The sequence below is a fragment of the Colias croceus genome, chromosome 10 (genome assembly GCF_905220415.1).
Source record: "Colias croceus chromosome 10, ilColCroc2.1".
Taxonomy (NCBI): Eukaryota; Metazoa; Arthropoda; class Insecta; order Lepidoptera; family Pieridae; genus Colias; species Colias croceus.
Window position 1 is genome coordinate 8658796 of NC_059546.1, and position 25207 is coordinate 8684002.

At 35.5% G+C, this 25207-nt stretch overlaps 1 protein-coding gene and 1 non-coding gene across 2 annotated transcripts in view; both read left to right on the top strand.

The window, feature by feature from the left end:
* LOC123694842 (C3 and PZP-like alpha-2-macroglobulin domain-containing protein 8) overlaps positions 1–24788 on the top strand; it is a 163462-nt gene extending 138674 nt beyond the window's left edge. Inside the window, exons 14-26 of the mRNA XM_045640437.1 lie at positions 5180–5330; positions 13042–13200; positions 13486–13683; positions 14089–14311; positions 15481–15769; positions 16253–16651; positions 16897–17006; positions 17368–17513; positions 18421–18613; positions 19227–19383; positions 19707–19858; positions 21814–21970; positions 22356–24788. Of these exons, the coding sequence (XP_045496393.1) occupies positions 5180–5330; positions 13042–13200; positions 13486–13683; positions 14089–14311; positions 15481–15769; positions 16253–16651; positions 16897–17006; positions 17368–17513; positions 18421–18613; positions 19227–19383; positions 19707–19858; positions 21814–21970; positions 22356–23912 (3891 nt within the window). The 3' untranslated portion in view covers positions 23913–24788. The remainder of the gene's footprint in view (positions 1–5179; positions 5331–13041; positions 13201–13485; positions 13684–14088; positions 14312–15480; positions 15770–16252; positions 16652–16896; positions 17007–17367; positions 17514–18420; positions 18614–19226; positions 19384–19706; positions 19859–21813; positions 21971–22355) is intronic.
* Trnad-guc lies at positions 3122–3196 on the top strand. The gene has a single exon. It is a non-coding gene; the product is annotated as a tRNA-Asp (tRNA).
* Positions 24789–25207: the final 419 nt, after the last annotated feature.

Consider the following 25207-nt stretch of genomic DNA (forward strand, 5'->3'; position numbering starts at 1 on the left):
TTCTATCTATAATATACTTATAATAAATCTGTAGAGAGGCCAATTCTGTACATGAAATATATTTAAAAAAACTATGAAGGGGTGATAAAGGATCGCTACTGATGCCAAAAATGCAATCAGTAAAATTTGTCTGTCTGTCTGTCTGTATATTCGTTATAGAAACAAAAAGTACACGACGGGTTTTAACGAAATTTGGCACAATTATTCTTCATACTCCTGGGCAGGTTATAGTATACTTTTTATTACGCTAGGATCAATATGAGTAGAGCAGTGAAGGGAAATATTGGGAAAACGGGAGAAGTTACTCCATTTTTTAAGCTTCCGTCGCGTGTGCAGCCTTAATGGTTAAAACTACATAGAAATCATGTACGACACAAATGTTCTTAAATTTATTATTATTATTATTATATAAAAATAAATTCCTAGACAGCATATTATGTCTATCTTTTAAAATTGACTCACAATAACACGTGAAACTTCAATAGCTTAGCAATTCGGAGCTTTCTGATTTTATTTGTCTACTCTTACGTTTACAACAAGTTTACATTATTACCTATTCAATAAAAAAAGAATCATGTAAATCGGTGTAGAAACACCAAAGTTATACATGAAATCCATACTAATATTATAAATGCGAAAGTAACTCTGTCTGTCTGTCTGTTACTCAATCACGCCTTAACTACTGAACCAATTTGCATGAAATTTGGTATAGAGATATTTTGATACCCGAGAAAGGACATAGGCTACTTTTTACCCCGGGGACATAGTATAGGTTTTATCACGGAAATCCTACGGGAAAGGGAACTATGCGGATTTTACTTTATGACTGCGCGGGCGAAGCCGCGGGCGGAAAGCTAGTTTTATTATAATATTGTAACATAATTTTTAAATACCTAGGTCTTATGTTTCACTTTGCAAACTCTCTGAATGTATATTGCCATGAGAAATTATCTAAATTTAAACGAAGTAGTTGGTGAATCTACCCACCCTATATTAATTCACGTATAAATTAATATAAACATAACATGGCTTAATTTTGGGATACCCCTTGGGGATAAACTCAGGAAACGTGAAAACATGTTTCTGTGAAATTGTAGTTAAATTTCATTCAAACAATAATTATACCTATAATTTGATATTATAATTAACATGAACATGAATATGGTTCAACGTTTAAATTATTGTCATTAGGTATAATGTGTATAGCAAAGGTACACGATTGTTTCATTATGCTTACGATACATAGGTACTTTGTTTACGACATTTGTTATATACCTAAGCGTGGGCAATGATAAACATCTGAATACAAAAAAATGTCCGTACCTAAGCGCATAATACCATGATATGCTTCCATTTAAAAACAAAAATAATACATGTCTTAAAAACAATTTATAGGTACTTAATTCAATTTTCAAAATATAATAATATCATAACACAGTGGCAAGGCGTTAATGTGCAAGGCCGAAGCAAACAGTGTAACAAAATATATTTTATTTACTTGGGATTTCAGATAAACGTAGATATATCATGAGAATTATTTGTTTTACTCGTAAATCTATCTGAGCAAAATATTTTGTTCATCGCTTCCACTATATTAAACTTTTAACCTTATGAGCCGTAAATCGTAATGCTTGAACCATGAACTCTAATTTTGTTAAATTCACATTGTAAATTAATTAAAATTCGGTACGATCGTTGATTAATGCAATTCATTCGATCATTCATTGAATTAATCTATAAAATATTGTAAATATTTATTGCACGTTAATCTCATAATACCTGATAACATCTGTTAATCTCATAATACCTGATAACATCAAAATCCCGTGTAAAACTCTCTGGAATTAGTGCCTAACACATAATATTATTATACTATATACCCATTGCATCAGTTATTGCACGAATTGCATCGGTTATTATAAAAATTTTCAATCAAATAAAAAAATACTTTTATATTTATTACGTAAATAAAACTGCGTTCTCACAAAGAATATCAATCTTGAAGTACAACTATCACTAGGTAGGTACCTTAACATAGCACAGAGAAGCGAGCACGAACTTGGTCGAGTCTCGCTTCTCGTTACCTACGATAACTTTAAACTTTCCAGATTTATACGTTTATTTAGAAAAGCAGACAAAGTATGACTCAAGTTAAATATATTAAACGTCATGAAAACTTATAAAAACATTTCGCATCATAGATAAAGTTTTATTCGAGCTAAAATTGTTTAAACTTTAGAGTCGTTGACCCGTTATCATAAAATCATAATAGAGACGACTCGAGTTCAGTTCTAGTAATTCTGGTTTCGAACTTTCAGAGAACAGAGGGTTAATCAAATATTTATCTGCAAATCAATCAGTATTAAACGAATATGAACTAGAACATGAGCTTTTCAAGTTATTCGTAGAGCTAGGTATTTACTTTCAAAGAATCGATCGGTTTCATAAAATTAAATTAAATTTACTAGGTACCTTGAACTTCAAATCGTTACCTATAATGTCTTCAACTAAGCTTCAAGTCCTACATTTTGAGCATTTCGTGTTCATTCTGATCACGATTCACGATATTATCATATAAGTCATGTAAAACAAATATTTGCAACCTCTCAATATAATCGGATCCTCTATTTTAAATGCACATCACAATACTTAAATAGATTTAAACCGCTTCCACTACACGGCATATAAAATTCCGTTCCGATGCGATAGAGATTTGTTTGCGTTTGTCGCTCGCATGCCGATTAGGGATTGCAAGCTTACCAGCAAATGGAACGATTAGACAACTTATCGGGACTATCGAATAGATCGATGCTCGATTTGTATAGATAAGTGTTTTTGTCCACTCTAGTGTAGTGATCAAGGTCAATGTTATTCGTAGGTATGCAATTCGAACAAGTTTTTAAAACGTGATTTTAATAACTACCTATTTTTCTCATAAATAAAATATCAAATAAAAACAAACTATTTTTTGTTTATATATTAATCGAAAAAATAATAAACTTGAACAAGAACACAACAAAATGGTTGATAAGATAAAAAAAAATATCGCATGGGCAATGGGCATGCTAGACGGTCGTCTCATTGTTACAATATGAATATAATTTTCGCAATGCTACCTAAGTCTTCGGTAGTATAATAGTGGTCAGTATCCCCGCCTGTCACGCGGGAGACCGGGGTTCGATTCCCCGCCGGAGAGAACTTCTTTTTTATTTTTTTTATGTTTATTTTAAACAGATAACATTTTTAATCAGAATATACATACTAATAATATGTAAGTAAGTACTTAAGTTTTTTTTTCTAATTTTTACTATTCATTTTTTTTTTGTTGGTAAATATTCCAAACAATACTGAAAGTAAACACCATACAAAGCTTATCACTATAACACCAAACTTTAGCAATAATATTTAATATTAAATGAAACCGCAATACTTTAACAAATTCAAACTCCATCTGTAAAGAACAGATTAACCTAGTTGAGGCAGGTGGCGCTAATTGTACAGACTACTATTGTGTAGGAGCTTCATAAAATGCAGGCGATAAAGTTTTTATTATGAAACAAGGGGCGAAATGTAATCAGGTGAAATCCGAATTGTCCCAGTTTTAATGTCTCCCCGGAGACCCGGAAATTCAACTGGACCATTGTTTCGTTTTTACCTTGTTTGTTTTATATGTAACTTAGTTTTGAATAGTGCAGTGGATTTGTTTGTTTTCTATTGTGTTATTTGTAATGTAAAGTCTGAAACTCGCTTCTAGGAATGAGCGTTTTTATTTCAGTAAATGGCCGTATATTTTTTCTTTTACGTTTTAAACTCATTTCAATGCAGAATTCGCTATTGGAGCGCGAATAATGTCCAATTATTTTAAACACTGTTTTACCAATAGGTCTGTTTGCTTTTGCCTTTACAATATCTAAGCAATGTTTGGCAATAATATGAACATCCAATAGGTATAAAATATTTTGAGATTTATATTTTTTAATTTATTGTTACGCGCGACATTGTTAAGAAGATATTACGTGCCTAAGAGTTAGAAATTACTGTAGATCCTGGGTTTAATCACCAGCGCTGGCTAACGATAAAATCTCGGTTTCTAAAAAAAGGAAATGTCCTTATAGGAACAATAATGATTGTTGACCAAGATCTTGATTACTACCTACCTTTAAATTCCAATTTCACACCAAATTTCCTATCCTACAAGGAGTACTTAGATAGTATTTTAAAATTTATTAGGTTGGAACTGTTACACGTAACTGAATCGATAGTAAAACTGTCATATACCTCCTTACCGTTATTTTACCTAAATGAACAACTAAATCAACCGATGCCCATAAAACAACCTTCACAAACCTATATAACATTCCAGATTGCGTACACAGTTGGTACTTAAAGAGCAATGAAGTAGAGATAACGACAATTGGTAACAATTGACGTTTACGGTATGAACACGGCTGTACGTAGAACATTAGGTACCTAATGACGTATGCCGCAAGTAACACATCAGTCGTGTAGTGTTTAGGAAGTCATTGTGAACCTATAATTGGAAGGAGATGTTAATGTTGTTTCATGTAAGATTGCGGGATGGAATGCCTTGGTTTGTTTCAAGAAGCTTATATCTAATACACTGGAGATTGCACTATGAACGTTGACTTGTCACGGGAAGGTATGACCTTGAAAGACGCCTGGTTGTTTTTTTGTCTCTTTCACACCTAACTTGGCAAGTTGGTGTGAAAGGGATGAAGGAACAACCAGGCGTCATTCAAGGTTATACCTTCCCGTGACAAGTCAACGTTCATAGTGCAATCTCCAGTGTATTAGATATAAGCTTCTTGGTTTGTTTGGATCTAATATCGCAATATTTCTCAAAACATTTATAATTTCTTAAGATTATTAGCACCTTTACATGATGTACCCTAAAAATTTTCTTCAATACTTTAGTTATTTGAGTGCTTAATGTAAAAATAAAGTATGATATCATAAAACTCATTTCAGCATTTTCTATAACCCATCTGAAACTTAAAGATCTTCTGTACTCAAAGAGCTTTCTATTCTTAAATTCAAAAAGAAAGCTCTATCACCCTTCGATTTCAGTAAAATTACGCTCTGTTAGCGCCAAAAATCTATTTCATACAAACATCTTCAATACAGCACACAAGCTAACGGGCGAATATTCATACACCAGGTGACAGCACTCCTAGCGCTGAGCGCGGGAGCGGCGTTCGCTAGCACGGGCGCGCTGTACGTGACCGAGCGGCTTCGGCTCGGCCCACGCGGTGGCACACAGCTAGTCGTGAGGGTTGCTGTTAACACGCCTGGCAGGAAGAATATAACTGGTAAGCAATGTGTGTTTTGGTCATTTATTATTTAGGATTGAAATGGAAGAGAGATGAGGCCGCGGTAACAGCCTGAAATTTTGGGGTCGGAAAACTTTATTGCATCATACACGATTCGTAGTCGTAAGAAATGGTAGTCTTCTACTTAATTGGCAAATATTATGAGAAAAAAAATTGTTTTGTATAATTATATTGTATATTTTATCGCTTTTACTTAATTATAAAAATGTGCGCCAGAAGTATCAAATATGATTTATGAATTCCAAAGAATTTTACTTTGTGCCCACCAAAATATTTATGTCTAGCTCTCCCAAGTTAGCCATAGTCTTTATAAACGAAAAGTTTCCCATTTATCCGCAATCTTTCCTTTATAAGGCTTTTTTAACAACCCGTTCAAAGCGTACCTACACAGTCCATAAATAAACAACCAAATTACAATAACCCTACTTTTATAAAGGTTACAATACACAACAACCGCGCTGATCAAATAAGCAATATCAATAAGCTTATATAAAATCCTCAAGTAACCCCCAAGAACACGGAGCAGTTTTCAACAAAGAAAATTTCGCGGAAAATCTTACCCACCGTTAAACCCTAAACAAAATCTGTTCAACACAACGCTGTACATACGATTATGTTTCTTATTGCATATTATAAACGAAGAAACGCGATATATTTTCCCATAAAGCACGCACAGAATATACTACCAGGCTTCGCTGTCAACAATCTTAGCGTAAACTTAATCTTTCATGAGATACGCTTGTGTTACAGTCTACAGAGCAGATTGAAATTGTTCCTTTAAAGTTTCAAACCACCTTATGGATTTGGCTAAGCCTTATTATGCGCATGAATCATAATATACAAGAGTATTCGTCAATTTTCTTTGAATTTATACAAATTAATGTGTTGTTATTTTTCTGTTTAGTACAAGACTTTTTTATCTATATATTTTTGTAAGTACTTTTTGAAGTTTATGAGCATTGAAAATACAAATTTAATTATAATACAAAACTATAATCTACGCCACTAATAAAGTTTTGTAATATACACGCATCAAATGTTATGCATTATTCTCTTCAGTTCAATAACGTTATCACAATTAACATTTAAATTGGACGGGCTGAATACAATCAAGTTTAATGACGAAATACATACATTATGCAGAATTGCAGAGCCGCGTGATGCCACTATCATAACTGCTGGTCATAAACAATTGCCATAAAACTTTCGTATTATCAATATGAGTACTGAAAAAAGCTGAAGTTCCTGTTACACCTTAATGTATTTTATTACCTGGCTTATTGGGCTTTTATTTTTTGGCAATTTTAATAGGTAGATTGTCAGGTAGACCAAGAAAATAAGATAACGAATTATGTACATACATTAAAAGTTGTTATTATCAAAATGTTAATCAGATCCCTACATAATAAGAAGCAAATAGCTAATTCTCATTATTTCGTTATCGGATCTAAAACCCTATTAAATTTTTGTAAATTTTTCTATAAGCAACTGCATCAAAACAGTACCCATTGTGAGAAGACCTTCATAACCTTAGCTTCCATACACAATAAAGGAAGGTAACTACGTTTATGTCAGCCAAGATAATAAGTCTGATATATGGTTCGCGTGATCGACACATCGTTTTCCAGTAAGTGTCCAGTTTAACGGGACAATGCACGTGTGAACCATAAATGTGATCATGAAAGGAGATATTAGATTTTTTACGCTGGTCACTCAGGCGGTTAATGTTCAGCCATTTGCGGGATGAAATCTGTTATTGATTCAGTTAATGACGGGTTATAAACTGTTTGTGATCATATGGTGGTTATTACCTGACCAACTAGAGACTATAAAAGATAAATTATATTATTGCTCATTATTGATATCTTTTCCGACAGAGAAGACAGTTCGAACTTATTGTAAATCAATTATTGGCAATGAATGAATATCAGATAATGAGGTTTCAGTTCAATATTTGATACTAGGTCGTTGTTGTCTTTAATTTCCGTTTTACGTTATTTGTTACACGAGTGATCAATATTAATTGGAAGTTATTTATGACATTATCTAAGACAAATTCAAGACGCAATAAATCATTTTGTTTGTGACAAGATCCGTTGTAAAGTATTCAAATATTAGATTGAATGAATAATTGCCTTTTAAACCCTTTGCAAAGTCCGCTTCTGTATTACAATGGTAAACGCTTGAGGGCGACAACTCGGAATTGATCCCAATAATTAATTTCCTGACAGAACATAAAGTTCATCAATTTTCAAAATAAATCTGTTAGTGCATTATTTTATAATATTATATAGGTGATATCACTTTCTAGTTTTAGATAATTTTTATTAGTATATAAATCTATCAACCTTAGTACTATGGTCAATTACTTCAGAACTTTATGATGCGTAAATCATACATTTTAGCACTCTCACCTCTTCAAAAGTAAACTTAAATTAGTGTACGCACATTATTAAGGCACATTATATGTAAAAGTGTAAACACCGTAAGTTATAAATTTCATTCATAGGTGAATCATCAATTTTTATCGTAGTCTTATCTCTTAGTTGCTCGAGGATTTCGCTTTTAAGTCTTAAATTTGAATATTTTTTTTACAAAGTCAAACAAAATTCATGGTCACCCTTACTACCATTTCTACCAAGAAGCTTATATTTCTACACAAGTTTCTACGCATTTCTACGTGTACCTATTTCTACAAACATCTTGCGTTCGTGCGCGCACACAGTTTTATTAGCTCCGTATACTTATTAAAATAAGAGTAGTATTAAACAGTGTAATTTAAAAGTGTTGCATATTATCTTAAAGCTTGTGATGTGATCCACGTATTAGTGTTAAAATAACATCTTTAGTCCAGTAAATACGTGAGTAATCGTTTAAAAACTTTTTAAACCGTCTAAAAATTGAGTGGACTACTGTGCGACACCCAAACCGGTTCATTGACTGTATTGTCCCTCCCGCTTGCTTGTGCACTAATTGCCGCATCTAATTATTGTCGCTCCTTTTCGCACCACGACCTTGCAAACCTGTTCACCTTCAACAGCTTGGACGACTAACGGTAACGGTGCTTCGCCTAGCAATGAATTGAAGCGTATTGCTGTAACGTTACGTATCAGTAATAAAAGATAATTATTATACGCAGTAAAAATAAATGAAATTTTGTGATTTTTGCTGGGAATTGATTTGAAAAAGTTGCTTGTCCTGTTGCTTGTTATATATAAAACATTTATTATTCATATTAAATATGAATAATAATTCAAGTTGGGGTTGCTGTATTCCTGAAGATGAGGAAGTTGAGAGTTTTATGTTGTGCCAAAAGTGTAATAAAAAATATCACTATGCATGCATGTCTCTAGATGAGAGTTTATTGAACTCTGAAATGAAAGCCGTTTGGAGCTGCCCCGATTGCGTAAGAGCTATGCCAAAAAGCTCTAAAAACGATAACACGCCTATTCGTAATATAACCACCACCAGAGGTAGTAAAAGGCAGGCACTTAATTCTCCTCCCATGGACTTAAATAACTCACTCACCCGTGATCTTGTGAGGGAAGTGGTCGATGAAGCAATAAAAATGAACTTGAAAGAAATTTTGTCTAATATAAATGATAACATAAGGGCTGCTATTACAAAGGAATTTAAACCAATTAAGGAGGAACTATCCCAACTCAAGGATTCTATGAACTTCTTTAATAATGCGTACGAAGAGTTTAAAAATGACATGGAACTATATAAAAGCAAGATTTCAGCATTAGAAAAGCAAAATGTGAAACTGATTGATACTGTTGATGATCTACAGTCGAGAATAAGTCAATCGGAACAGCAGCTACGTCAGAATAATGTTGAACTACAGTGTGTTCCGGAGCGAAACAACGAAGATCTGTGCAAAATAGTCAGTAATTTGTGTAAAACGGTTAAATCTAGCCTGAACGAAAAAGATATCCTCAATTGCACACGCACTGCTAAAGTCAACAGAACTAGCAATAGACCACGCTCAATAATAGTTCATTTAACATCGGTTAAGATTCGCGATGAGTTACTCGCCTCAATAGCGAAGTTCAATAAATCGAACCCACAAAATAAATTAAATAGCTCACATCTCGGCGTCTCAGGTAATTCCTGTCCAATCTTTGTCAGCGAACATCTGTCCCCCGCTAACAAGGCGCTACATGCGGCTACTAGGATTAGAGCGAAGGAAATAGGTTACAGATATGTTTGGATTCGAAATGGTAGAATTTACATGAGAAAAAATGATGGTTCCGATTACATAATTGTTAAAAGCTTGGAAGTGTTAAAGAAAATTAATTAATTTCTTCCAGTGCGTGTGTGTGTATATAGACCATAATTATTAATAATGTTGAATTTATACTACCAAAATACGCGTGGTTTAAGAACTAAAACTCACGCTTTTTCTAGACAAGTTCTGTGTAACGGTTTTGATGTAATGGTTCTAACTGAGACTTGGCTGAACAGTTCTGTGCTCAGTAGTGAATTGTTTGACTCTAGATACATTGTTTACAGGCGAGACAGAGGTGACTCTACAAGTTGCAAACGTGATGGTGGTGGAGTCTTGATAGCAGTTTCTACTAAAATTATATCTAAACCAATTTTTTTTGAACATTCATCTATAGAAAGCTTTTGGGTGATTATTGATACACCCACATTCAAATCTTTTCCACCACATCAGTTGGCAATTTGCGTCACTTACTTGCCTCCACCAGTTAATCGCACGTTATTGGAGCAATTTCTGGACGATTGTAACAAATTTCTGGAGGTTTACCGCCCCAGCCATTACTGTATAATAGGTGACTTTAATTTAAGTAGCTTGGACTGGAGTATGTTGGGGGATGAAACAGCTGAATTTAAAATTCCTAGTTTATATCAACCGTTAGTAGATTTTATTTATTTGAATAATTTGAAACAACATAACCATGTTTACAATAAATCTAACCGAATTCTTGATTTAGTCTTGTCTAACATAAATTCTTGCATTGTATCTGAGTCTCTGGACCCCTTAAGTACTATAGATGTTTTACACCCCCCTTTAGATATTAACATTTCGTTTAATAGGGAATCGAATCTCATATATAATAAAGAAACAGCTTATTTTAATTTTCATAAAGCTAACTACGAAATCATATCTAAACGGCTAGGAGATTGTAATTGGAAAGACTTATTTGCAAATTCTCGGACAGTGGACGATATGGTTGAAGTCTTTTATACTGTATTAAATCAAATTATTGTTGATAATGTACCAAAACGTAAACTTCAATTTAAAAAATTTCCTCCATGGTTTGATTATAGTTTAACACGCAGTTTAAATGAAAAACATCGTGTAAGACGAAGGTACAAAATTTTTAAAAATCCACGTGATGAGTTGCAGCTTAAATTGCTCAGTTCGAGATGCGAAAAGCTAGCAAAAGATAACTATTCCCGCTACATGAAAGATCTGGAAAATAAATTTCAAAGTAACCCTAAGCTTTTCTGGTCCTACATCAAGTCAAAAAGGGGCGGCAGCAGCTCCTATCCTGCATCCATGACAAATGGATCAATTACCACCTCGGATGGAAATCATATTTGTGAGCTATTTTCTAACTTCTTTGCATCAGTTTACACTAGTGATAATAATACATTACACGACGTTAATATCGACAGTGAATATAATAAGTATCAAAGTGCTGCTTCCAGTATTCTCCATCAATTAGGAAATAATAATTTACATCTAAATATCCCCACTCTGAATTATCGGACGGTTCTAAGAAAATTGAAGAGTTTAGACAAACGGAAGGGAGCAGGTCCCGACGGAATACCTCCAGTGTTCATAGTGGAGTGTGCGGACCAGTTGACATGGCCCATCTTAAAAATCTACAACAAATCACTGTCTTCAGGTGTATTTCCAACTAAATGGAAGTTTGCTAAGGTCGTTCCAATACATAAAACTGGTTCTTTCGAATTAATCAATAACTACAGACCCATATCCATATTGTCATCTTTCGGTAAAGTATTGGAATGCTTAATTTGCCCATTATTGCAGAATCATCTCAAGCAATTCTTTAGTTTTAGTCAGCACGGATTCTTGCCATCTCGGTCCACTACGACTAACTTAGTGGATTTTTGTGAAAGCCTCTCTAGTTCCTTAGACCACAATAGGCAAGTCGATGTTATTTATACCGATTTCAGTAAAGCTTTTGACAAGGTTTCACACATATTATTATTGAAAAAGTTACACATATATGGAATCTCAGGTCAGTTCTTACAATGGTTTAATTCTTACTTGTCCAAGCGAAGTTTTTATGTCGTTGTTAATGGCTTTCGCTCTACAATACACAATATTAATTCTGGGGTTCCTCAAGGATCGCATTTAGGCCCAATATTATTTAACACCTTCGTTAACGATATACCTGACCTGTTATCTTTCTCAGAAAGTTTTATGTACGCTGACGATCTTAAGTTTTGCAGAACAATCAACTCAATCGATGATTGTTACAAACTACAAAGTGACCTAGACAAGCTTGTTGATTGGTGCAACTTTAATAAAATGGACCTTAATCCTAAAAAATGCTTCTTAGTAAGATTTGCACGCAAGATAAATCTGATACGACACAATTATCTTATAAAATCTGAGATCGTTCAAGAGCAGGAGCAAATAAGAGACTTAGGTATCATTTTCGATAATAAATTAACTTTCGTACCACATATACACCATATAGTTACACGTGCGGCCAAAATGTTAGGCTTTTTGATTCGCAACATGAAAGGTCTACGAAAAGCGACATCAAAAATATCTTTATTTAACAGCCTTGTCCGTAGCATATTGGAGTATGGCTCTGTGGTCTGGAGACCACACTATGCGTGTCATTCCTTACGTGTGGAAAGGATCCAAAGAAGATTTCTATTGCACCTGGTCTTTACAACTGGTAAATCAAAGAAACAGCTACCGTCTTATAAAAAACAACTTTCTTTTTTTAAAATGACTTCCTTGGATAATCGTAGAATTATGCTAGACGTCCTTTTTGTGTCAAAATTATTTAATAACAAAATCGATTGTCCTCAAATACTTCAAAGACTCAACATAAGAGTGCCTTCTAGGTACCCACGTAAGGTTTTGCTACCACTTTGTCCTCCTCTTCGCAGAACTGTCTCGGGCCGTAATTCTCCAGTTCCAAGATTTTGCAATACTATTAATAAACACTGTGAGCTTTTCGACATTTTTTCGGACTCCCCCAGCAAACTCCGCAAAATTTTTCAAGATTTTTCTTTTAATGGATAATATTAACTGTATATTTTTTTTTTCCTGTTCTTGTTAATTTTCTTTTTATATGTACTTAAAAATAATTAACGCGTTTAACGTTTTGCATGCTGTGTTTGCCAGTAAGTGTTTGTTACATTAACCATGTTTGTTTATTTTGTGTATGTAAACTTTTGTTGTAAAAATGTAAACAAACGTTGGTAAACCAATAAATAAATAAATAAATAAATAAATAAATAAATAAATAAAAAGAAAATACGTGTGGCACTCGGGGACTGCCGCGGTAAAGCTATTGCATGCTATGCCTTCAAGCGACACCTCCGCTCGTCGGAGTGGGGAGCGTGAGGTTTATCGTTACGCAATTTCTGGATTCAGTCCCCGCGCTCAAGGCCCGCGATAGAAGCTATGCAATAGCTTAATATAAAATACAATTACCTACAATTCCAGTGGAAGTAACCGGGTACAGCGCGGATAACTGCTCCATATCCTACACGTCGTTCAACAACGAGACACTAGTAGGCTCGGTGATCCGGTCAGCGAGCGTGCTAGTGCTGCCCGAAGGTCTGCACAGGAGCGACACACAGAGCGCTTACTTCTGTGCCAATGGTGTGTTTAGAGACCTAAAGTTTAATCACGTTTTTAAATGTTAGTTTATAGGTTTTTTTATCAGTTTTTGCGGAATTTCTGTTAATTTCAAAAGTACTATACTGTAGAGACGATTGTCGTGACGATGTGTGTTGTTACATAATATTATTGCTAAAATTCAGTCAAATCCATCTGATACATCTAAAGGCAGTTATTTTGCCTATTTCCTTGATGATTCTCCACTTTTCAAATTTAAGAACTGGTGGCATCGCCCACTATTCTAATATTCATTTAAAACCATTTCAGAACATCTAGCAGTTTCCTCCCGTGGTTCATACGAATGGCAGTGGGTAGCCGCGCCTCGCAATCGCGCGGGGCTTGTACTTGAACTGCGGTCTCGTGGCGCTGCTCATCTTGCTCTATCCGGGATACGGGAACCGAATGATGATATGTATAGAGTGGTGTTTGAACGGAACAGGGTGTGGATCGCTAAGGGGAAACATGGTAAGTTGTGCTATGCATATTTATTTTTAAACAAATTTATTTCTAGACCCATTGCGCTATTTCGTTTCTATAATCATACTAGAGTGTGGATCGCTAAAGGAAAACATGTCGAGTAGCCATAATTTTTGTTTCCATGTTGTAATTATAGCGAACGAAATAGTTTGATTGTTATAATATGACTCAATTTAATGTGTATCAGAGTGTAGAATGTAAGTTTATGTATGTTTGAATAAATCATCGCTGATTGTTAAATGTAATCAAATTTCTTTACTGTGCCCTTAACAATTTTAATGTTAGCTGTTGAAACATTCTTACGAAACACATATGTACAGATTGGACCTCATCGATTATAGTAACTAGTAATTTTCTAAAAATTACGATAACGATTTCACCCACCAATTCCAGGCTACGACGTGCACCTAGCGCGTGCAGAACAGACCGACCCGGACACTGAATGCACCTCCAGCACGTGGTGCGCGTTCTGGGTGTGGTGGGAGGGGGGGCGGCTGGCGGCCGGCCGCGGCGCCGCGCCAACAGAGCGCCCGCTGCTCGTGTGGCCGCTGCCCGCCGACATGCGCGTGCGGTTCGTGGGCTTTAGCGCCATGTGGGGGGATGAGGCGGACTTCAGGTGAGAATACGTCATACAACAAACAGCAGTGCAGATACTGAATGTACTTCTACAACTTGGTGCTCATTCTGGGTTTATGAGGCAGACTTCAGGTAAGATTTGGAGTAAGTTGTAAGTCTGCTATGTCACCGTTAGCAAGGTGCTGCTCGTGTGGCCGCTGCCCGCCGACATGCGCGTGCGGTTCGTGGGCTTTAGCGCCATGTGGGGGGACGAGGCCGACTTCAGGTGAGATTACGTTATAGTTAATGACTTGATTAAGGATTTAGTATGTGTTCACGCTCAGTAAGATGCTGCTCGTGAGACTGCTGCCCTTGTAGGTGAAATTTGGAGTAAAATGATAGATAGAGTACCCTCATAGGAGGCCCGTGTCCCAGCAGTGGGAACGTATATGGGCTGATAATGATGATGATAATGATAGATAGAGTAGAGTCGTACCCCGCGAGTGCCCGCTGCTCGTGTGGCCGCTGCCGGCCGACATGCGCGTGCGTTTCGTGGGCTTTAACGCCATGTGGGGGGATGAGGTGGACTTCAGGTGAGAATACGTCATAACTTGTGTAGGGACACACATGTGCAATTCGCTGATCGAGCTTTTTGTATATGTGTGCGTCCACATTGTATCCCCGACGCTTTTTAGATTTATAAGAATAAGTGATTAAAGGAAAGGCTTTATTATTTGGGCAACCTTGGGGCAGAAGCACCACTCAACAACTTGTAAGTTTGCTATGACACTGTTAGCAAGGTGCTGCTCGTGTGGCCGCTGCCCGCTGATATGCGCGTGCTGTTTGTGGGCTTTAGTGCTATGTGGGGGGATGAGGCGGACTTCAGGTGAGATTACGTCATAAAGCATCTACAGTTTCGAGCACCTAGCGTACGCAGAACTGTTTAAAAGTCGGTGGTCTGACGTTGAGGGTAGTCCTACGAGTTAGTTTAGTAAGCTGCTGTTCGTGTAACCGCTGCCAGCTGCTAAATAGTGCCGGACTTCAAGCAAAAACGCACTTGGTTTTCTAACCTTAAAAAAATCATACAAAAAGTATTTTGATTACGCGGTAATGACATACGCTTGGTGTATTTTAAGTTGTGTGATTTCTTAAAAATATCATATAAATTACCCAAAAAGTATAAAAATAATTAAGTATGAAATTGCTCAAATTCGATTTCACAATTTTCAGAATATGGAACTTCAACGAAGAAGCTGGTTTCTCTCAAGTCCTAGAACTAGGCCTTCCACATGGAGTAGTTCCAGGTTCAGCCAGTGGTACCCTTTTAGTTTCTGGAGGTTTACATCTACCATTATATAACCTAGGAACAGATTCTGCTGACCAATGGTCAAATGTGTGGAAAGATTCACAGCTATCCGCCGCATCAGCTAGCTTAGCTCCACTATTGGCTTTGGAACACATTCCTCATCTAATTGATGATGCTGAAAAAGAAAGGATTCTTAAGAAACTTCCAGAACAGGTACATAAATTATTTATTTATTTAACAATGTTATGTACCATTGCAAATTTTACTATAGTATCTAGATTAAAAGAAAAGGACAACATTAATTGCACATAATCAATTAGATAAACACACACATTATATTATTATTGCAAAAAACAAGTAATTCTTAAAACAGAGACACGAGCATAGTACATATACCTCGAATATGTAGATTTTTAAATATTACATACTAGCTTTCCACCTGCAGCTTCGCCCGCGCAGTCAAAGAAAAACCCGCATAGTTCCCGTACCCTTGGGATTTCCGGGATAAAATCTATCCTATGTCCCGGGGTAAAATGTAGCCTATGTCCTTTCTCGGGTATCAAAATATCTCCGTACCAAATTTCATGCAAATTGGTTCAGTAGTTTAGGCGTGATTGAGTAACAGACAGATAGGAAGAGTTACTTTCGCATTTATAATATTAGTATGGATTCAATAACATGAATGTCAATTTCCAGGTACAAATTCTTCTATCGTTCCGCAAAAACGACAATTCATTCAGCGACCACCCAGCCGTCAGCAGCCACATCTCAACTATTAAAATCCTAGAAATTCTAACCAAAATACAATCTTACTATCCTATTGACCCGGTATTACTACAATCTATAAAAACTTGGGTACAAAAACGCCAAAACGCAGACGGTTCCTTCACACCTCTACCAGCTGATAAGGAAGTTGATTATTATCCTGTGGACTTGAAGAAAATAAATAATACTGAAGCAGATATTGATGTGAACGAATATTACTATTACGATAAAGATGGGAATATGACCGAAGAGGAGATCAACGCGGAGAGAACGGTGGAAGTCACTGCAGAGACTTTGACGACGTTGCTTGAAATTGGTGTTGAAAATCAGGTAAGTAAGAGATATATGAACTTTTACATTATGTTAAATTGTCATATAATAATTATGATAAGACTTGTAATTGATGTAAAAATCCATATTTTTTGGTATTTGACCCCCATAATATTAAAGCAGTCAACTATTTATTTCCTTTCATAACTTTTCTGTATTTATTTACATCTTATTTTTTGCAAGACTCTTGAATTTTGTTTTATCTTTTCGTATAAATTTTCTTTAATTAATCTTTCACATTTCAGGTAGACGCAGACGTTGCTCAAAAAGCACAAGGCTATCTAGAGAAGAATCTTCACAAACTGACGTCACCAGCCGCCCTTGCAGCTACTGTATTAGCATTGGTCATGGCCAGGTTTGTCTGAATATATTAAAATTGATTAAGTACATGCATATTATTGCATATTATTACTTAAAAATATTGTTAGGAAGTGTGAAAAGATCGTGGTACTTATTTGCTTATTTTGTCGTTCATGCAAAATCGATGTAACTGTAATAGAATGGTTATTGTAATCTGTTGGTTTAGTCTTCGTTATTCTTCGTTTATTATTACTTTTAGATTGAGAACTAATCTTGAATTAGGGTTCAGATGGGCCAATCCATATAGTGGTATATTTAATGGTATAATTCATATAGTGGTATATTTTATGGTAATTTTTCTTAGATTGTAGATTGTTATAGCATTTTAGATTAATACTATTATTTTTTCTTAACAGAAGTCCCTTAGTCCCAGAAGCACTGGTGATCCTCCGTAACGCATCGACCACTGAGGAGGGCGAGTTCGGTTGGCCCGCGCCAAGGAAGGACGCCGCTGATTGGCTGCTTGAAGATACTAATAGGAATATTAAGACTACTTCCTACGGTAAGAGTTAAATAGTAGGATAAAAATAAGGACTGAAATTAAGATTAATTGAGAACTAAAACTGCACTATTTATAGCTCATAGTTTTGTGAGTCATCTTGGGCGGTGCTTATCGCCTCATACACTTACCCATGTTATCCACTTTCTTATTAAAATAAATCTATTTTTTATTCACTTTCTTATTAAAAAAAGCCTATTGGACTAGCGATGCAACCCGTTGGCACTTGAACAATGGCATTTGTCCTTAACGATCGGGACGCATTATTTTTCCACAGGAAGGATAGGTTACACCAGAGTAATTTACGAAATAAGAGTTTTTCTTTTAAAATAGCCTTTTTCGTAAATTTGTCTCTGTTACTGTAATGGCAAATAAATATAGGTATGCATGTAATTTGCTTTTTCAGTAAGTTTGCACTGTCACTTTACACATTCTTCATTATTTAAATTTCTGACTAATATTGATTTTTCGAAAATCCAATTGTCAGTTTTAAAGCCAGCGCGCACGAGCAACTTTGTCTCCGCAACTATTTTGTCTCTCCCACCCATGGGCTAGTATGAAAGTGCGCGCACATAGCGACGCAACTCCCCATACAAATTGATGGGAGAGACAAAATAGTTGCGGAGACAAAGTTGCTCGTGCGCGCTGGCTCTTAATTTCTGATATTCCTCTTAGAGCCAGCGCGCACGAGCTACTTTGTCTCCGCAACTATTTTGTCTCTCCCATCAATTTGTATGGAGAGTTGCGTCGCTACGTGCGCGCACTTTCATACTAGCCTATGGGTGGGAGAGACAAAATAGTTGCGGAGACAAAATAGTTGCGGAGACAAAGTTGCTCGTGCGCGCTGGCTCTTAGTTTCTGATATTCCTCTTAGTTACGCTTTCCCAATTCAAACACCCTGTACCAACAGAAGCGGTATCAATGGAGCAGTACGTGGCGGGTGTGCGCGTGCTGCTGACGGCGTGTGCGCGGCGCAGTCTCCCCGCGGGCGAGGCGGCGGCGCGGTTCCTGTACTACCGCGCGTCCACGCTGCAGCGCCACCCGAGCCTCGCCTACCGCGCCACCAAGGCCGCCGCGCAGTACGCCGCGCTCGCACACGACCGGTGACTGAAATATACTGATATCATATAGCGGAAGTTTGTTTGTTTGAACGCGCTAATCTAGGGAACTACTTGTACGATTTGAAAAATTATTTCGGTTGGTAAATAGTCCATTCATCGAGAAAAGCTTATAGGCTATATACACAAAGACTAACAGGAACGAAGCCAATAAATAATAATTTTTTTTTAAACTATTGCATAGCTTCTATCGCGAGCCTTGAGCGCGGGGACTAAATCGAGAAATTCCGTAACGAAAAACCTCACGCTCCCCACTCCGACGGGCGGAGGTGTGGCTTGAAAGCATAGCATGCAATAGCTTTACCGCGGCAGTCCCCGAGTGCCACACGTCCACATGCCACAAATCCACACTGTATAACGTCAAGAAAAACTTCAACATAGATCTAAAATGTATTACAAATAAAGAATAGAATTAAGCAGAGATCTTAAAATTTTATTTCAAAAAGGTTGTAAAAAAAAATGAAGTAATTTTATAAAAAAGAAGCAATCAATAAAACATCAGCATTCAACACGTCAGTGATGTGAAATTTTATATTTTCCACCAACTACTCAACGCTACTAACTCCCTAACTAACCAGCTCAAAAACTTCTCTTCCAGGCACCGTGCGCTAACAGTATCTCTAGCGACAGCGGGTATGGAACTAACAGACACTATAGAACTCCGCGCTAAGAGCCCAGCTCGTGCATTACCGCTGCCCGGACTGCCTACTAAAGTGTTCGTGTATGCGACTGGCGCAGGATGTGCTACTGTACAGGTAGGTTAAGAGTTATAATATTGTATTTAATAAGTTTCTGAGATTTTTTCTTTTCAGGAAAAAAATTTAACTCATCTTTGTCATTTGCTGTCTTAATTTTTATTTATGGCTGTCTTAATTCTATTTTTTTTTGACAAAATAGGCTTTTGTGTGAATTCATTGAAATATTTCGATCTCTTCTATTCTTTTATTTGTCCCAATAATTTCTTCTCTTCTTTTATTTCAGCAAAATCATAAATAACTAAATTTTGAATATCTTCCCCAATGTAAATTGTAAACTTATCCTATCCTATTTATGTTAAAGACAAGCATTATTATTTTAGGGTACAATATCGTATTCAACGTACACACCCAAGCCAGAGAATGCGTTACTGAGCTTACAGTCCGCGATCATTGAAGAGATTCGTCCAGAGAGGAGCAGCATTGAGGACTTGCAAGGAAACCTGCCCGCTTTGATCATCAAGACGTGTTTCAAGTAAGTATTAATAAAAAGGAGAATTAAAGAAAACTTTTAAAATAAAATTCGAGTGTCTTTTATTTTACAAAAATTGCACCCAAAAAGATGCATTTAAAATGTAATTACTATCCTTAACATTCGTTGATCACATTAATTATTGTGTACACGTTGCATTTCTAAATAGGTACCTACGCGGCACTGTACCGCCCGTTTACGCAAATCAATCGGGCATCGTCACGTTGCTGTGAACACGCTCGTGCACTTATTTTATTATTTATTTATTTAATTTAAATAGTTTATTGTACTGCCAACAAAAAAAAAATACAAAAAGAAAACTTATATTCACATATTCTATTGCCTATGATAGTAGGGATTAATTATTCTAGTGTTAATGGATGCCAAAATAGTGTACATGTTAGGGTAAATGTGGATAGTGCGGTTATTATTTATAATTACCGGGAACTATATATAATTACCAGTGCTCTCGATAAGGGTTGTAAAAACTTTCGAATTAATCACATTTACCGGTAATTATGTAAAATTGTCATACGCTCTTTAGTAAATGTAGTAAATAGTGAAATCAACTATCGGAATCAAATGTTTTAATAAATAAAAACAATTCTAGTCTTCATTATAATAAAATTTGGTTATAAGCAACATCAGTCAAATAATAAGTATTCTCAAGTACCTACAAAGAGATCAAACTTTCTATTTGGTTAATCAAAACATAAAATATATTCTTAAATCAAATATCAAGAAAACAAATCTCTTGTATGGAAAAAAAGGAAAAATTATACTGTCACTATAAAAAGAACAAGTAAGGAACAAGTAAATCTAGAAACCAAAACCAAATTAAAATTAACAATTTATTGACTGTCCGTAATAGCTGCTGGCTGGTGTCATCAGCATAAAGAATTAAGTCACCCTTGAAGGAAAGCTCATATTATACGTTATTTATGTATACTAAGAACAAGAGTGGTCCTAGAATAGAGCCTTGTGGTACTCCATAACATATCGGCATAGGATAACATTGCCATGATCCAATTTTGACAATTTGGCAACGGTTTGCAACGGTGGTAGGATTGAATTAATTCATGAGCTGTTCCCTTGATACCAATGCAATGAAGTTTTGATAGCAACAAGTGACTCACGGTATCAAACTCTTTTTTTAAGACCACAAAAATGCCGACCGCAATATTTCTATAGTCTAAATTACTAATAAGTTTTGTTATAAGATCTGACGTGGCTGAGAGAGTATTTGATTTGGGACGGAAGCCGTAGTGTTTCTGATAAAGAAAGTTGATTGAGTCAAGGAATTTTTTTTAAGTGGCGTGGATATTTTATATAATTACCGGTAGATTTGGATAATTCACTACATTTACCATGTGCGTTGGTAATTATCTATAATTACCGATTGCTTACATTTACCGTAACATAATATACACCTGTTTGTCTTTTTTCCACTCGTGGAAAGATTCTATAAGATAATATATCCCAGGTACATTTAAATATCAAGTTGTTTGTTTTTCCTTAATTACCGCGCCGCGCGCGTCCATAAACACATAGGATGTTGCGCCATTGCTGTATTAAGCTCAATGGAATTTAAAGTTTTGCAAACGCTGAGTACGTAAAAATACTCACAAAATTCCTGAGCCATGTTTTTTTTTATTAGATGATTTTTAAAATTCTATAAAAATAAGCTCTTGCACATTGCGATTCGGTGAGTTTTGTCCTGTTCGCTCGTGTAGGCTTGGAATTTCATAATTGGAAGGTGTTTAAAATAGTAGGTATGAAGAATGATGGAGCGAATTGAATTTTGCACTTTAATTCTGCTATAGTAGGGTAGTTTTATTTGTTTCTCCCTTGAGAGTGCGAGTTTTGTACGTTACTGTTTTGAGATCATATCGATATTATCGGTATTTTTTTTTCTAAAAACAAAAAATATCACCAGTAAAATAAACACCCTGTACTAGGTGGAAAGCGAAAGAGCCGTCGGGCATCATACGCGTAGAGGTCTCACTATTCTCTGGCTATGAGGTGCGCGGCGTGTCGCCCGTGGTGGCGGCGGGCGCGTTCGCCTCGCTGCAGCGCGGCGCGCGCGGCGAGGCGGCCTGGTTCGTGTTCACCAATGTGAGTATATTATATATACAGTATCTCTCCGGCACGAGGCGCGCGGTTGCCCGTGTGAGTATATAGGGTGGGAAATTTGCCAAAAATGTGAATACACGTGAAGTGAATAATCACTTTCTTGGCAAACACTAATTACACATCATACAGATGAGCGATTCAGTGTTCACTTATAATTATTATAAGAGACAAATTGAGGAAATTTTAATTTTTAGTATACAAAAATGCCAAGCGTTTCTTAACTCACGACGCCGTTGGTAAACGGCGAACTTTAACCGTTTGTCTTCGACATACACATTATCATTAAGCACCAATTAATTATCAATAAAACTGTTAGTGTATATTGCATTTTTTTAAGGCTTTACTAACAGATAAATATAATTTACAGATCAGTTCAACATGCCCGGTATGCGTCACTTACGAAGCAAGATCAAAGTTCATAATCACAAGTCTGCGCCCTGCATTTGCAAAGATCTACCCCATATCAAGACCAGACTTAGCCGTCGAGACTTTCTTCCACGCAACTTATGGCAGCCCACTGCTAAGAGGTATTACTGATGACGATTTTATCACTTGGTTCGGTAAATCTGATGTAGCTAACCATAAATCCGCTAATATTGATAATATTTGCGAATGTGGACGCATTTGCAGTAGAGATTACGAGTTTAGAAAACCTAGTACAGAGACAACTAATGATGAAACGACTGAAATAAGTACGTCCACAGAAACGTTAAAGGAAGAAACGGATATTGATAACGTTACAACTACAACAACTTCTACTACAATAAATGAAAGTTCAGAAGCAGCTAGCTCAACATATATAACAACTACTGCGACTGAAGGTAGTTCTTCATTTGAAACTACTATTAATAATATACCTACGGAAGTAACAACACTTAATGATGCAATTAGCTCTACAACTGAAATTGTTACTACTGATACAATAATTAATATTGAAGCTACTACCAAGACAAGTGATTTACAAAATTATTCTACTGCAAAAACTGATCTACCAATATTTACACCAGTTACAATGGTTAGAAATTCATCCAAAGATAAAGAACTCGACAATAGCCTTGATCAAATGCTTATTCCTAAGGAATCTATTATTCAAAAGCTTAGCAAATCTAAACTTTACTTAAAGAAAGGTGAAATTAAGAAGAAGCCTTTACCGAGAAGGAAAGGTACACTAAAAGCTACATACGGGGATAAACAAGAGAAATTCTTCGCAAAAATTAAGTCAATTATTACCACTACTTCGGATATTGGAAGTACCACTGAGAAAATTGTACAAACTGCTCTGAAAGAAAGTAATTCAACAGAAAAACAAACGCCAAATACAACTAAAAGTGTACTGAAACATGAAACAGATGAAACACACATAAGTAGTAAATCTACTATTGAGATTAATAAAACCACTTCGCAAATGAATATAATTACTACAGCACCTCACATAGAAACAACAACATTACCACATAACATAGCATCTATAACACGCGCTAACATTAAAACAATACATTACCGAACGAAAAAACCAAAAGCACGAACACAAATAGCGAAACCAGACATAATTAAAGATCAGAAAAATACAACACAAAAATCATCGTTCGAAAACAATAAAACTATTCCAGTGCACGAAAAAAATATAACTGAAGTAGATAGCTCGATAAACGCGTCAAAAATAAAACCCTTGAAATCGATCAACAAGGAAATTCACAAGATTCCGTCAATACCAATATCAGAAACCTCCCAAGCTTTAATTGATACAAAATCAGATATTCTACCGGAAAATAAAGATGGTTTTGAAATTCTCGATAAGAACCATATTTGGGAATTGCTCAAAGAAGACCCGGATAATGATTTTGGTAAAATTGACGATAAAATCCAAGTGCACAATATCCTTAACACCTCAAACGTGAAGAGAAGCGACAATCGGTCATTATAAACTTTGTTGTTTAATATTTAAGAAAGACTCCTTATTTTTATAACTCATTTATGAACGAATCATTATATAATCTTTTCGATAAGAGTGATGTTGTTTTTGTGTTCCTTTTTTAACCTGTAATTATGTAATCAGTAAGTAATTCTTTTACTTTCTACTTTCATAATTTCTGCTTTTCTATTACTTGTTAATTGTTTTAAGCTATTTAAAATAAATGCTACCGGCTTTAAATAATACTTACTCTGATTCAAATTTTCATTATCGTGTGCTGAACATTTCTGTGTATTTAAATGTAACTCAAAGCTAAAATACACTCATATAAACACACAAACAGCATCACCCATTTCAACTGATTCCTGGCACATCCGTTGTTTGTTAGGATTATGCACGAATTCATTGTATTTGTAAATAGTTAATATAAGATAATTGTGACTTAAATAAATGTGCTGTGACGTTTGGATAGATGTAATGATTCGTAAGTTAATCTATAAGATTGATGTAACTTTTAAATTCTGTAAACAGTTCCAAATTTTAATGACTGATTTAAAAAAAAATACCAAACTATCGGCTTTACTTCGTAAATGAGTTGGACATCAGAAACCGAAGATAGATTTTAGTAAAATAATAAGAAACAGCCAAGCAGTAGATGAAAGCTTCAAGCTTGAAAATTAGATTCTACGAAATTATCGAAGTTAGAAAAGCTAGATATTATGAATAAATTTAAAATGATGTCGCAAGATAGTGAGGGCTGGATTAAACTTTATTTGTTAATCAATGAAAACCATACATAGTAATATAAGGATGCATTGATATTTCATTATTCATGAGATTATTTCTATTCATTAATTTGAATTTAACATCGGCTTTGAAATCAATAAATTATTTCCCAGTTTCATCTAAACTCTTGAATTCAGCGTTTACTTCATATAGCGACTTATTAATTACTTCTTTTGGACTCTTCAGTCCCAGGATTGTAAAGTTAGACGATATTTGTAGCAATAAAGGAGTGTAAATATCCTCGATGAAGATGCCAAAATTATTTGATATTAGATTTCTGTAATCCTATGTAGACCCTGTAGTTATGTAGCGTTCTAGTGTATCTAATGTAATGCGATTGCCCCAGAATTTCCATCCGTCTATACTATTCTTCTATATCTATTGTATTAATCGTAGTATTTTTGGCTCTGCAATGATAAGTTTGGAAATCGTAGCTTTTTGTCAATTTTCAATCGATAATTTCGGTCACCAAACCCTGTTTAAAATGAATTGAAGTTACCAAAAAAGATTTTCTGAAAAAA